The sequence below is a fragment of the Anolis sagrei genome, chromosome 1, assembly GCF_037176765.1.
Source record: "Anolis sagrei isolate rAnoSag1 chromosome 1, rAnoSag1.mat, whole genome shotgun sequence".
Taxonomy (NCBI): Eukaryota; Metazoa; Chordata; class Lepidosauria; order Squamata; family Dactyloidae; genus Anolis; species Anolis sagrei.
Window position 1 is genome coordinate 151,960,779 of NC_090021.1, and position 15,122 is coordinate 151,975,900.

A 15,122-nucleotide genomic window follows, 5' to 3' on the forward strand; every position below is an offset into this window, starting at 1 on the left:
GTACAAACATTAAGACAGGATAACTAGAACCTCAGTATTGCAGGAAGAGACAGTGAGAACTGTCTGAAAAGTTGGCATGGAAATCAGAAGAAGGTGAAAGTGTGAGAGACACCCGCTGTTATGATTAGTGGCATCATAAAATGTGCCACTAGTGCTAGTATCTCACCATTTCACATTTTAGTTCAAGCATCAAATTCAGACACTAAAACCCAGGCAATAGAGAAGCAACACTATATTTTAATCAATTTCCATAATCTCTGGATTCTTCTCCTGAATCTTCATAGTTTTCATTTTCATCTCCAGAAGCATCTTTGTTACCATGATTTGACTGAACATCTCCATCTCCATCTCCATCTCCATCTCCATCCCCATCTTCATCTTCATCTTCATCCCCATCCCCATCTTCATCTCCATCTCCATCTCCATCTCCATCCCCATCTTCATCTCCATCCACATCCCCATCTCCATCCACATCCTCATCCCCATCTCCATCCACATCCCCATCTCCATCTCTATCCACATCCCCATCCCCATCTTCATCTCCATCTCCATCTTCATCCACATCCCCATCTTCATCTCCATCATTTCCACCATCTCCATCTTCTTCCTCCTCTTCTTCCTCATCTCTTTCCTCTTTATAAGACTGAATGGATTCAGTTTCAGACTTCTCTTCTGCTTCCTGTGATTCTTTATCTTGCATTTTCTCTTCATGATCACTACAGGGGGAATGGGAGATAGAAGAAGGATAGTTCATTTCTTTAAAACTATTACAAAGTAAATGCTAAAATATCCATCACATGATGAACATAATATTTTACACATATCAACTCATACAATTTTATGTTGTCATTCATTAAGAATTCACATGCAAGCATTGATAAAATTTATTGTCGAAGGCTTTCATGTCCGGAATCACTGGGTTGTTGTAGGTTTTTCCGGGCTATATGGCCATGTTCTAGAGGTCCATCCTCACTACCTCTTAGGATACTTGCCATAGATGCAGGCGAAACATCAGGAGAAAAATGCCTCTAGAACATGGCCATATAGCCCGGAAAAACCTACAACAACCCATTGTTAAATTTAACTTCACATAATACAATATGTTGGGTTTTGCAGGCAAAAAAAACCCCTTGATACCAGAAGTGACACTTTCATTTAGCCTTGGAGAACTAAAATCACCTTACAACTGAGGACCTATAAGATTACGGGCATTTCATCGAGCTGCCTACATCTTTAGCAGCAAGACAGGGGCCATTTGTAGATTTTTTCCCCCAGTCCAGCGTTACCAGGGCTGACAAAAATTGTCCCCCTGTTAAGTGGGACTTGAAAGAAATTCCCAGGAATCCAAACCATGTCCCTGCTGTGTCACTGAAAAGTGTTGCAGTGAGATATGGTGGGATGGAAGGGAGTAGGAACAGAAAACCCAGTTCTAAAAGAGATTTACATGAAGAAAAGTAACTTAAGAGAACTTCCTAGCTGAAAGGCATATGTATCTACACTGCTAAGATCTGCAAAAGACTTCTTGATAGCAAGATGTGAGAAAATCGCTCATATGACAAAAGAAAAAGTGTTTGGGAGATAATTTAACAATGAAAAAACATCACGGAAGGAGTGAATAATAATGGTATCCCCTCAAGTCTGCTTTGGTGAGACCTCACCTGGAAAACTGTATCCAGTTCAACACCATAATTCAAGAGAGATGCTGGAATGTGTTCAGAGGAGGGTGACTAAAATGATCAAAGATTTGGTAGCCAAGCCCTATGAGATGTGGCTGAAGGAGATGTTCAAATGTTTGAAAGGATGTCACATTCAGGAGGGGGCAAGCTTGTTTTCTGGTGGTCCTGAGCCTAGGACATGGAGAAATGGATTCAACTTGAAGGGAAAAGAGATTCCACTTGAACATGAGGAAGAACCTAGTGATAGAAAGAGTGGTTCAGCAGTAGGATATGCTGCCTTGGAGTGTGGTGGAGTCTCCTTCTCTGGAGGTTTTGAAGCAGAGGCTGGATGATTATTTGTTGGGAGTGTTTTGTGTGTTCTCCATGGCAGGATGGTGTTGGACCTTGTGATCTCTTCCAACTTTATGATACTTTGATTTAAAATGCTTAAAAGATTTATTAGTCTTAGAGATTGAAAAAGAATTGAAAGCCTGAGAGATATGACTGTATTTATTTACTGAGAAATAAGTTCAAGGACACAATTGGCCACATGAAGAGGATGTGAGTGAAGAGGAACAACCTCAGCTGAGTTTTACTAATTGAGTTATGATCTTTGATAGGAGAGATGGCGACACACTGTGGCGTAAAAGAGAAATTGCAATATTTTGTCTTTTGTTTTATGTGTTGTCGAGGAATCACTGGGTTGCTGTGAGTTTTCCAGGATGTATGGCCATGTTCCAGAAGCATTCTCTTCTGACATTTCGCCTACATCTATAACAAGCATAGTCAGAGATTCATCTGGCAACTGAAGGGATCTTATTTGAAGATCAGTGGGTTAGATGATGGGTATAAGACTAGAAAGTGAGGTTGATCAAACTGGAAACTAAATTGATGAGAGATGTCATAAAAATGTTTCAAAAATTGAAATTAAAGATTATTTAAGGATAGAAACTACAGTTAAAACAGACTGAAGAGTGATTCAGAAGAACTGAAATTGCATTTGAAGGAAAGGAACTGCAGTCTCTGCAGGAGAAAAGGAAGGAAGAGCCACTGCAAACAATGACTGAGATGGGGAGGAAATGGGAGACTTTTAAAATTTAAATGTTTTAATAAAGAATAAATTCTTTGTGTGGTTTAAAAAATGAATTGACTACTATATGTATATGAAAGGAGTTGCCCCAAAGAGGAAGATTAGGTAAAAAGGTAAAAGTTGTCCCCTGACATTAAGTCCAGTCATGTCTGACTCTGGGGGTTGGTGCTCATCTCCATTTCTAAGCCGAAGAGCCGGCTTTGTCCATAGACACCTCCAAGGTCATGTGGCCAGCATGACTGCATGGAGCGCTGTTACCTTCCTACCGGAGCGGTACCTATTGATCTACTCACATTTGCATGTTTTCAAACTGCTAGGTTGGCAGAAGCTAGGGCTGAGGAAGATTAGACTGCCGAGGAAGATTAGACTGGCTATAAGAGCCAAGATTTGGCTGATTCCCAAACTTATAAAACTCACTCCAGAAAACACATAGTTTTCAGAACACTGCAATCAACAAGCCAACCTATACTCATCTTCATACTAGAATTATATTAAAAATTTGGTAAATACTGGTAGCACCTGGTTTTAAAAAATTAGTCTAGGAAATCAACAACTGAGTATGATGAGCATATGGATGATAGATCCAGTGGAGATCGCTGAGGAAAAAAACACAGCTACTGTCAGGTTCACCAGATGATGCCATGGTACAGTTGGCATTCTTGGGCAGGGAATGAAAGATGGCAGGTTTATGGTTATTTTTTATGCCAGCTCTTGGTGTTCCAGAAAAATAATCTTATAAAATCTTATAAAAGCTGGATAGAGAATAATCCAAGCTAGATTGGCAATATAATAACAATATATCTTGCTGTTCCAGAAAAATAATCTTATAAAGTTTTATAAAAGCTGGATACATCTTATAAAAGCCGGATACAGTATCATCCAAGCTAGATTGGCAATATAATAATAATAATAATAATAATAATAATAATACTTTATTTATACCCTGCTACCATCTCCTCAAGGGACTCGGTGCGGCTTTCATGAGACCGAGCCCAAACACAACAATACAAGCAATGATAACAACAATACAAGTAATTAAAAAACATAAACAATAAAATACACAAAATTACCAATAAGACAACACACAATTAAAAACAGTGGGAAGGCCAAATGTAGAGTTAAAATTGGAAATAATGCTGGGGCATGGACGAAAGGTGATACTGGTGTTTGTGGAAGGGCATACGAGCAGACCTAAAGAAATGTAAAGTGCTTTGGAGGACAAAGTGCTATGGGATCATTATTCCGGGAAGACACACTGGAACAGCCACGTCTTCAAGCTCCTCCTAAAGACTGCCAGAGTTGGAGCCTGTCTGATGTCTTTAGGGAGTGAGTTCCAGAGTCGAGGGGCCACCACCAAAAAGGCCCTCCCTCTCGCCCCACCAATCATGCCTGCGATGCTGGTGGGATCAAGAACAGGGCCTCTCCAGATGATCGAAGGGATCGTGTGGGTTCGTATACAGAGATGCGGTCACGCAGGTAGGCGGGTCCCAAACCGTTCAGGGCTTTGTAGGTAAGAACCTGCACCTTGAATTGGGTCCGATAGATGAATGGCAGCCAGTGGAGCTCCTTGAACAGGAGGGATAACCGCTTCCTGTAAGGAGCCCCAGTTAACAACCTGACTGCCGCCTGTTGGATCATCTGAAATTTCCAGGCCGTTTTCAAGGGCAGCCCCACGTTGAGTGCATTGCAGTAATCCAGTCTAGAAGTGACTAAGGTGTGGACCACTTTGGCCAGATCCGCCTATATAACAACAACAACAACAACAACAGGCTATATCTACCTTCTGATATCTGCTGCTGTCGAGATTTCAGAGTCATCTCTGGAATGGCCCTGCAATAGCATTCCTGCTGCAGATTGTCCTTTCTTTGAGACAAATTCTTCACAGAGCCCCAGCTCTCGAAGTGTATCAGAGTAAAGCTTTTCTGCTGCTATCCGTGCATTTTTCTACATTTAAGTAAGGAGGAAAGAGTAACAAAATTAAAACAACAGTAAAACATTTCCAAGTTCAAATATAGGCCCCTTCAATACAGCTGGGGGGAAAATCCCATATTATCTGCTTTGAACTGGAATATTTGGCAGTGTGAACCCAGATAACCCAGTTCAAAGCAGATATTGTGGGATTTTCTGCTTGATATTCTGGGTTTTATTACTGTATGGAAGGGTCCATAGTTTATAAGGATATAGCAGTCCATATTTAGTTCTGTAGTTGGCAAACATCCCTTATGTCAGTACACAAAAGATACATAAGATATCCCGTAATTGAAAAAATACTAGATCGGATAGCATATTGTTTAAATTGTGGCATTTTCCCACAGGGTTGGAAAGTATTACCCATGAGATGATATTGTGTCAGAGGCTGTACCTAGATCTTACTTCTATAAACAGACAGTAAAAGCAGCTGTAGTCCCACTGTTGGGAGGGGGGTTGATATTCTGTCCCCTTAAGATAATATCCTTAAGGATAAAAGGGCATGAAAGAATTTGCATAGCTACCTTTCTTCAAATAATCACAATTGGATGGGGAAGTATCTCCCAAATGTCTGAGACCTGTGTCTTTATGGGGACATTACTGTGCAACACAATAAGCAGAAAGGCAGTAATCATTTCTGGTGAGAAATAGGTCTGGCAACTGACAGGAAGCTGGCATACTGACAGGGAAAGTGTATAAATTATAAATCATCTCAAGAACAATCCTTGAACACAAGACAAAGGAAAAGCAGAAATCCCAATAATGAAGATACATTCAGCAAAGAGATGAATAGGACAATAACCTGTGTAGCTTGTTCCAACAACAATGGTCTCTTTTCCACCCTTTCTTCCATTTCTTCCAGTTCATGTAGATATTCTTTCATTCTCTGCTTTTCATGTTTCCTGTTTTTTAACATACCATGACATGGAAATGGTATGGAATTTAAATGTGAGGTTTTTAAAAACAAAATAAAAAATGGAAGGGGCAATTCTAGACTATGTTACTAGCTATGATGGCCTGATACTATGCTAAAGGCTTTGAATCTAAAAGTTCAAGACCTAGGAGATACACTGCAGGATACCTGAATATTTTTAACTTTGACTTATAGATCTGAGCGAGGCTCTGATGTGGATCATTTGCTTCAGCCCGAGTGCTTATAAGTCTCTGTAGTTCTCTTGCTCTTTGTTTCTGCTTTGCTCTCCTCCTTTTCTGCTCTTCTTCCTTCCTCTGTTTTTCCTCAGCCAAGTCCCTGAATGAGAAAACAAAGTAACTGAAATTTGGTAAAACTTTAATAAGAATTTCTTAACAACATAGCCAGATGGATCTAAAAATAATGTACCATATATACTTGACCCGACTATAAGCCGAGGCATCTAATTTTACCACAAAAAACTGGGAAAGTATATTGACTTGAAGATAAGTCGAGGGTAGGAAATGCCAAAAATAGATACCAATAAAAACATTAATTGAGGCATCAGTAATTTAAATGTTTTTGAATATTTACGTAAAACTTTAATTCAAGATAATACTGTACAACTCTGATTAAACCATTATTCTGACTTTCTTCAATGTAAATGTGCTTACCTAACCTTCTAATAATAAATAGAGCAAAATAATAAATGTAATAATAATAATAGAGTAAAATAATGGAAATGTAATAATAACAATAATAATAGAGTAAAATAATAAATGTAATCTATTTAAATAAAAATGTAATGTTCGTTTGTGGTATTCACAGAACTCAAAAACCTCTGGATGAATTGACACCAAATTTGGACATGATACACCTAACAACCCAATGTATGTCCTTCACTCATAAAAACACTAAAAAACACAGCAGAAGGGACTTTAAAAGCCCCCAAAAGCTAAATGACAAAAAGCTAAATGACAATACAGAAAAAAGGAAAGAAAGAGGTAGGGAAAGGGAGAAAAAAAAGAAACCGTGACTTCCACCGATGATGGACCTGGACCAAACTTAGCACACAGAACCCCCATGACTAACTCAACCTTCTAGAGCAGTGGTTCTCAACCTGGGGTCCCCAGAAGTTTTTGGCCTACAACTCCCAGAAATCCCAGCCAGTTTACCAGCTGTTAGGATTTCTGGGAGTTGAAGGCCAAAAACATCTGGGGACTCCAGGTTGAGAACCACTGTTCTAGAGGGGTTTGAAGGGACTGACTCACCATAGTGGGAGCTGCAGTTTGCCCTATAGCCAGAGAGCACACTGAGCCCCACCGACGATGCATCCAGAGCAAACTTGCCCAACATAACAAACTGTAAGTACTGGTGGTGTTTTTTGGAGTTTACCTGGCATGATGTGAGTTGTAGTTCACCCACAACCGTGTGCATTTTGTACAATTAAAAATTGACTTTTTAAAAAATAACTCTGGCAATGCCAGGTACCCAAGCTGGTTTACTATATAAATAAGCAAAACCAATATTGAGTATGTTATCCTAGCAACATGCTTTTACTTACAAAAAAGTAATTTGGGATTAATTTATAACAACTGCAGCACTCCAAGTCCATGAATGGCTCACCTAATGGCTTGTAATCGTCGTCTTGTAGATTCTGTAATTCTTGGTGATATGGGTTCTTCAGAATCTAAAGGATTCCTCATTTGAGGACTGCATCTTGAAGAAGCATAGGGCCAACGTGTCTCCTTTAATTTTTCCTCATCCATTTGGATATCCTCAAGAATCTTCTTTTTGTTGGAAGGGATATTAGCAGTACGGAGACTGAAAGGTTCACAGACTGTGATGGGTTTCACACGCTTCTGTCTCTGAAGCTGTTTCTGGAATTTTTTATGTAATATTTCAAAATCCGGGACCTGGGTTTTGTGTCGTGGTTTACATTGCAGTCTTTCCTTATGCTCAAGGCAGCATTGCTTCCTATGCTTATTGGGACCTTTATGTCCTAATCTGTGACTGGGAAGAGTTGAATTACACAGAAGCTCTTCAGATCTCATCTGTATTCTAATTTCTCTATAAAGTTCTTCTTCCTTGAGCTTCTCATTGACTTCTGAACTGTAAATACATTTAGGAACTGGCTTTGCTTTGAATGTTCTTGTCTTTTCGGGCAAGGAAAGGTCCTTCAACTGCACTTTTTTCAGTTCTTTCTTTTGTGCTTCTCTTTCAATAAACTTGAAAGGCTTTTGCATACCTAAAAGAATCTCTCTCCTACTTTCTCTAAGTGACTTCCTATGTTCTTCGTTTTGCTGCATTATTTCATGATACAAAGGGACAAAAACATAAGCAGGCACTGGATTGGCACGGAATTTCTTCTGACACTCTGTTTCTTCCTCCAATTGTTTTTTTAGCAAATTATTTTCTAGTTCAATCAATGACTTTGATTTTATATTGTGTTGTTTTTTCTTAGCTTCTCGAATAGTCATCTGGAAAGGCTGGGGTACTGTGATCTTTGGGGACCATCTCTTCTTTTTCTTCTTCTTAGGCTTTCTCAAAGTTTGTAACAGGGATGAAATACTTTTAGTGCGGTGAGAATAATCCTCTGGTGAAAACCTATCACATGCACTTTCAATTTGCTCCTTTTGAAATGTGAGCAATTCTTCTTCACTGTCATCTTCATCTAAATATAATTCTTCATCAGATGTATCAGATACATATGAATGGAAATAATTGTTTAAATCAGGGTCAGAAAATGATGTGGGTATCTTCTGAGGATGAAATGAGTTCTTCCCATATGCTGATCTAAAGACAACAAAAATATTAGTTTGTTTTCTCGATGCTTCAATACACAACTATGTATTTACTCGAGTATAAGCCAACCCGAATATAAGCCGAGGCACCTAACTTTACCACAAAAAAACTGGGAAAACATATTGATTCGAGTATAAGCTGAGGGTGAGAAATGAAGTAGCTACTGTTAAATTTCAAAATAAAATATATACCAATAACATTATATTAATTGAGGCATCAGTAGGTTAAATGTTTATGAATATTTACATAAAACTGTAATTTAAGGTAAGACTGTCCAACTCTGATTAAACCCTTATTCTAACCTTCTTCAATGTAAATGTGCTTATGTATTCTTCCAAAAATAAAGAGTGTAAAATAATAAACTTAATAAAAATAATAATACTAGAGTAAAATAATAAATGTAATAATAATAATAGATGGAGTAAAATAATAAATGTAATAAAAATAATAATAGAAACAGAAAAAATGTCAATATAATAATACTAAATAGAGTAAAATAATAAATGTAATAATAATAATAATAATAATAATAATAATAACAGAGTAAAATAATAAATAATTTTGACTCGAGTATAAGCCAAGGGGGGCTTTTTCAGCCTAAAAAAGAAGCTGAAAAACTTGGCTTATACACAAGTATATATGTTATATTCTGGTTTCCCTTCAGATCATATAAATCTTTTGCCTTTTTCTAAAACACAACAGGATTAAAGGGGGGGGGGGGGGAGTGGAACCTCCTGCTGTGCTGAACAAGAGAATGGCAGAGAACCTACAGAAGATGGTTCAAATCTACATAGTCCTGTTAGTAAAGTATATCAGACTATCTATTTGAGCTCTTCAACCTTCCTTACTGAAAGTCTGAGAAACACCAGTACAAAAATTAAGCACAGCCATCCACTTCAGAAAGAAGCAATGACTTTATAGAGGTTGCTCAATCCAGTAGCGTTTCCTGTGAGGAATTCCTTTGAGTCTTAAAAGCACAAGGGATCTTGGCCTGAACATATCTGAACAAAATACACAGTTTTGGGCAGAGGGGGTTATAGATATCAGGGTTTGGTATTTGTATTCTTAGGTAAAATCCAGAATAAAGCAAGAGGAAAATGTACTAATGTTAGATTAGTAACACTAAATTACACCAGTCACAAATTAGTAAAATCCCATAGACTCAGAATGACATATAAAGGAAAATTCAAGATTTTTCTTAGTTTTGAAAAAAAAGTCCTTATTTATCTTCTCTCTTTGCACTGAAAACATTTAAATAGGAATAACACTTTGCTGCGGTTATCAATTTGCAGATTCATTAATAATATGCCTGCAGTGATCACTATATTTAAATGGATAAAAACAAAGAGGTAAGTCTAGAGTTTTTTTTTTTTTTTGACACTGTACCTGTAACTCGTACTATTGGCCATATCTGTGTTGGTTAAAGGCTCAACTCCTTTCAGATATAGTTTATTCTGATACATGTTTTCCAGTTTCGCCATGGTCTCCAGGTGCGCATTCTTAAGTTCTTCCAGCTTTAAGTAATATTCTTGGTTTGAAATATACATTTTGGAGATGTCTGCCCAGTCTTGGCAATCAGCATGGACATCAGAACTCTGTTCTCTTTCAGGATGCAGGTGATTCTAAAAATACACAATTATCATGTTTTTTGTATGACAAAATTAGTTTGACTCTTGATGCTATAAGGCCAGCTTTGAGTGTTTCAGTGTTCGAGCTTGCAGGAAATAAGGTACATTAATTTGTGTAAACTTAGCAAACAGAATTTACGTAAGTTTTGATAGAACAAAAAATAACAAGTTGCTCCAAGTCAGCACAGCCCACTTCTTACAGCATATATATCTAAAATAAAGCCCCACTTTTGCTGAATATGGGCATTATGAACATTGGGTGATTGTGGATCAGTCACTCTCACTGTCAGCGCCTGGGGAAACTCACTGAAAAAGTATAGTGCTGCAACATATTCTTCCTACAGTCTTTCTAATACAGGGTGTCCCAAAAGTCTCCATACTTCAGTGAAATTGGAAATTGTAGATATATTAAGAAAATATTAATTACAAAATTTTACAAAATATAAAATAATATAAATTATGAGTTTGTTAATTTGTCCTATGTATGGAGACTTTTGGGACACACTGTACTTCGTAAATAATCACATGTCAAGGATGACTGAAACACTGCTTTGTTTAGCTGTGCATAATCTTGTTTCAGCTCTTTTTGTGTAAAGCTCCTTAAGAGATATAGACAGACTTGCTGTAATGAACCCATCTGGCATCTATCGTTCTAAACAAAAACACAGTGTTTATATTATTTCTGTTATCCAAATTAACAGAAACATTACTTGTGATACTGTTTTTACTGAATACTGAAAAATCAAACAATCCTCAGAGAAAATTAAGAAGTACTTTCATGCTTTTCCCAATGTTTCAAAACTTGCAGTCTTTCTGCAGACTGCTAACTTAAAATGTAAAGTGCTATTCTTATAATGATAAAATACAACTCACAAAAGTAAATGTTAATTCCAGCCTTCTATGCTCAAGTCAAAGCTACCTGACAACATTTTTAATTTAAATAGGATTTTTGAAAAAATAAATTATATTTTGCTATATTTTTAAAATATTTTAAAAAGAAGTTAGGTCAAAACATACAATTTCTAATTATATTCTTTAACTATACAGCAACCAATGAAAGATGAGAGATAATCTCATTGGTCCTTCTCTACAGGTGATGTATCCTAAAATACAGAGGCTCTTTTACTGTTTCTCAAAAACTTGCAAGACAGAAAAGGTCAATGAATACAAGGTTAGGAAATGGAAGAGATCTGAACATGGACATGGACGCAGAATATTAATGCTGAAGATTCCTTTTTTGATGAACAAAAAATTAATCGGAAAACAATTCAGCATTGATTACATTTCAAGTAAAATCTATAACTCTGAATATAAATATGGTTATATTAAACAGTAACATGCTTCTAGTAAACATATTTTAATAGAGATTTTAATTATTTATTTAATTATTAAAACTAAGTGTTTCAGGAAATTTCAATTACGATTTCAACCAGTTTGATCACAATTAAATCAACTGTGCCTAGTACATCAACACTGTACGAACCCAGGCCACACAGCTCTTATCAGGTTAGAAAAAGCATCAGCAGCTAAATGAATTCTGGTCTCTAAGCTCAGGCTTTTTCCTAGTTGTACAACAGGGAATAAATGTGTGGTTTTCCTAACTTGCCAAATGTACAAGTAGGCTAGCAAAGCTTCAGTTATGGAACTGGGACATCTTCATGTCCTGTGTCTGATTTTTTAAGGAAAAAAGGCTGAAGGGGCAGCATTACATGGGATCTGCCGTTTATTTGTTTAGGTAGCATTGCGATATATATCATACAGCAGAGCTTTCCAAACATTTCATATCAGTGACACACTTTTGAGACATGCATCATTTTGTGACACGGAGATTCAGTTTTATAGCAACCTGTAGGTTAAACCTTTTTATTGAAACTTTTTTATTCGGGCAGGGTTTTTAAAAGGAAGGCTTTTAAAATCAGGTCAGAGGGTTGCTGTGGCTTTAGTTTTGAATACATGTTTATCTGTTTTAAGGATTTAAACTATTAATGTTTATTTCTATTTTAATGTTTGTATATTTTTGGATTTTAAAATGTACGGAAACGCTTTCAAGGTCTCCTTTGAGTCTCCTTTGTGGAGAGGAAAAAGTGGGGTATAAATAAACATCATCATCATCATGCAACTTCTTAAAAGAGATACACACATATATAAATTGTAATAAAAATGTATGGGGACACAACTTATCTCATGAAATTCCTTTTATATGTGTGTGTGTGTGTTTAAAATATATGATTTATTGCTTATTTCACAGAGACTCATAGCACACTAGAGCTGAAAAAGTAGGCAAAGAATCTGCACCCCGTCTGAAATCCTGTGTCTGCTTCCTGTTGAATCAGGGGCTTCAGGGGACTCATATGTGTTCCCCGTAGGTCCATGTCATTGTTGACATTTATATATTGACTTGAAGAACTCTCTACTGTGGTAAATTGACTATTCAAGGATTTCTACACTTGTATCAACTACCACCTGAGGAAGACGCCACATAGTCAAAACTGGTTGTGGTTTATGAACTGTGGACTTCAAAAAAGGGCTGACAAACCTTGATTTGCTGCTGACAAACATTGTTTTAAAAAATGACTTATAAACTTGTGCATTCTGCTGTAGGAATCAGATGTTTATCCCACATTAGGAAATTTTTTGATTCAGAGACTTGCAAAGAAAGGACTTAAAAACTTTGATTGGTTGTTTCTAAACTTGTGATTTTCAAAAAGGACTGATAAACTTGTGCATTTTACTGTAGGAATCAGGTGTTTATCCCACATAAAGGATTTTTTTGGTTTAGAGATTTGCATTGTGTATCTCGGTTAAGTATACTTTGTACAAGCTGTTAGTACATTGAATGTTGTAGTACTACAGCACAGATCTAATGTACATTCTCATGATTATATAACTGCATTACTTTTTGTGTATAGTAGCCTTTTGCCCTTGTGCTTCAGGGGAGCCCCCGATGGCACAGTGGGTTAAACCCTTGTGCCAGCAGGACTGAAGACCGACAGGTAGCAGGTTCAAATCTAGGGAAAGTACAGATGAGCTCCCTCCGTCAGCTCCAGCTCCCCATGTGGGGACATGAGAGTAGCCTCCCACACGGATGGTGAAACCTCAGAAACATCCAGGCGTCCCCTGGGCAACACCCTTGCAGATGGTCACACCAGAAGTGACTTGCAGTTTCTCAAGTCGCCCCTGACATTAAAAAATGAGGCTTCAGGGGAGGGGCCTTTAAAATGCTGTCAGAGGGGCACTGGGTCTCCCTAAACTACAAGCCTCAAAATCCTTCAGAAGGCAGCCACAGGATTTCAGATAGGATGCAGACTCTTTGCTTACTTTTTCAGTTTTAGTGTGATACTGGGTTGTTATAGGTTTTTCGGGCTATATGGCCATGTTGTAGAAGCATTCTCTCCTGACGTTTTGCCTGCATCTATGGCAGGCATCCTCAGAGATTGGGAGTTTTAGTGTGATACTTTGAGACAGGTGGGGCATAGGAACGAAATTCAATGTAGAATATGCTGTAGCTGGAAAGAATAAACTGCAGGTGAAGATGTGTAAGTAGATGCAGGACCTGTGATTAATGGGGCTCTATGGGATTGTGAGTTAGGCTCACATTGGGTTGTAGGCTTTTCGGGCTATATGGTCATGTTGTAGAAGCATTCTCTCCTGATGTTTCGCCTGCATCTATGGCAGGCATCCGCAGAGGTTGTGCTTATAGAACTTGGCCATATAGCCCAAAAAACCTACAATAACCCAGTGAATCTGGCCATGGAAGCCTTCGACAAGACATAGGCTCACATTTCCACTACTCGAAAGTATCCTAAGATCAATACAATTATTTCAGGTGGGATGCAGGCTCTTGGCCTAGTCTTTCAGCTCTAGTAGGGCACGGCGACCTTGTCAGGCAGGACGTGTGGGCCTGTCCTGGCTTCCCTCTGAGGCTGAGAGGGTGTGCTTTGAGGTACCCACCTGCGGCCAGGCTCCGTCCCCCCGCTCCCGCTCCCGCTCGTACAGCGCCGTGGGGGCCTTGGTGTGAGGGTCCACCGGCCTTCGGAGGCAGGACACAGCGAGGGAAGCGGCCCGGTGACCCGCATCCATCCCGCTCCCCGCGAGCGCGCGACTGAATGAAAGCCCTCGCTGGGTTACCAAGGCGCCCGGCTTGGGACGCTACGGCATCTCTTAGGGAACACAACACCTTCGCTAACGGCCGCGCGGACAGGACTCTCCTGAGGGCGGGGCCTCCAGGACAATTGTGCGCACGCGCCGAAAAGAACCGCACGTCGCCCATTGACAGAACTAAACTACATTGACCTCCAGCTGGCCCCATTCATCCTCTGTTGTCCCACTTTCTTATCTCTCCTCCCAATTTCCCTCCCTCCTTCTTCATCTTACTGCAGCTGCTGCAGAATGAGTTCAAAGCCTTCCAGGTAGGCCCCCATAGCCCAGGATTTGGCCCCGGTTTTTCTGTTTATCCCAGATTATCTGGCAGTGTGGACTCATATAAAGGTAAAGGTTGTCCCCTGACATTAAGTCCAGTCATGTCTGACTCTGGGGTGTGGTGCTCATCTCCATTTCTAAGCCGAAGAGCCGGCGTTGTCCATAGACACCTCCAAGGTCATATGGCCGGCATGACTGCATGGAGCGCAGTTACCTTCCCGCCGGAGTGGTACCTATTGATCTACTCACATTTGCATGTTTTCGAACTGCTAGGTTGGCAGAAGCTGGGGCTGACAGCGGAAGCTCACGCCGCTCCCTGGAATCGAACCTGCGACCTTTTGGTCAACAAGCTCAGCAGTTCAGTTCTTTAACCCACTGCGCCACCGGACTCATATAATCCAGTTTAAAACAGAAAACCTGGGATCAGATTCTGGGATATAGGGCCTGTCGGGAAAAAACCCTTATTTTGCCTCTTTTGACTCAGGAGGAGTGCAAACTCTTGCCCAAGCAAAAGGGAAGCATGGATTATGCTGTAGAGCATACTCAGAAATTGTATTATTGTTTTAGCTGACGGTTTTATGTTGCGATGTTTTTAAGATGATGTAAACTGCCTAGGGTCCGCCTGAGGAAAGGTGGCATAGACATTT

The 15,122-nt window shown here is 39.0% G+C and overlaps 1 protein-coding gene across 1 annotated transcript; it reads right to left on the bottom strand.

Moving 5' to 3' along the window:
* Positions 1 to 217: 217 nt before the first annotated feature.
* FAM161A (FAM161 centrosomal protein A) lies at positions 218 to 14,275 on the bottom strand. Its single transcript, XM_060784654.2, has 7 exons — positions 14,008 to 14,275; positions 9,815 to 10,050; positions 7,250 to 8,419; positions 5,795 to 5,962; positions 5,516 to 5,615; positions 4,526 to 4,689; positions 218 to 716 (listed from the first exon to the last, which is right to left on the bottom strand). Exons 1-7 carry the CDS (start codon positions 14,134 to 14,136, stop codon positions 242 to 244), a joined length of 2,442 nt encoding a protein of 813 aa, XP_060640637.2. The 5' UTR covers positions 14,137 to 14,275; the 3' UTR covers positions 218 to 241.
* Positions 14,276 to 15,122: the final 847 nt, after the last annotated feature.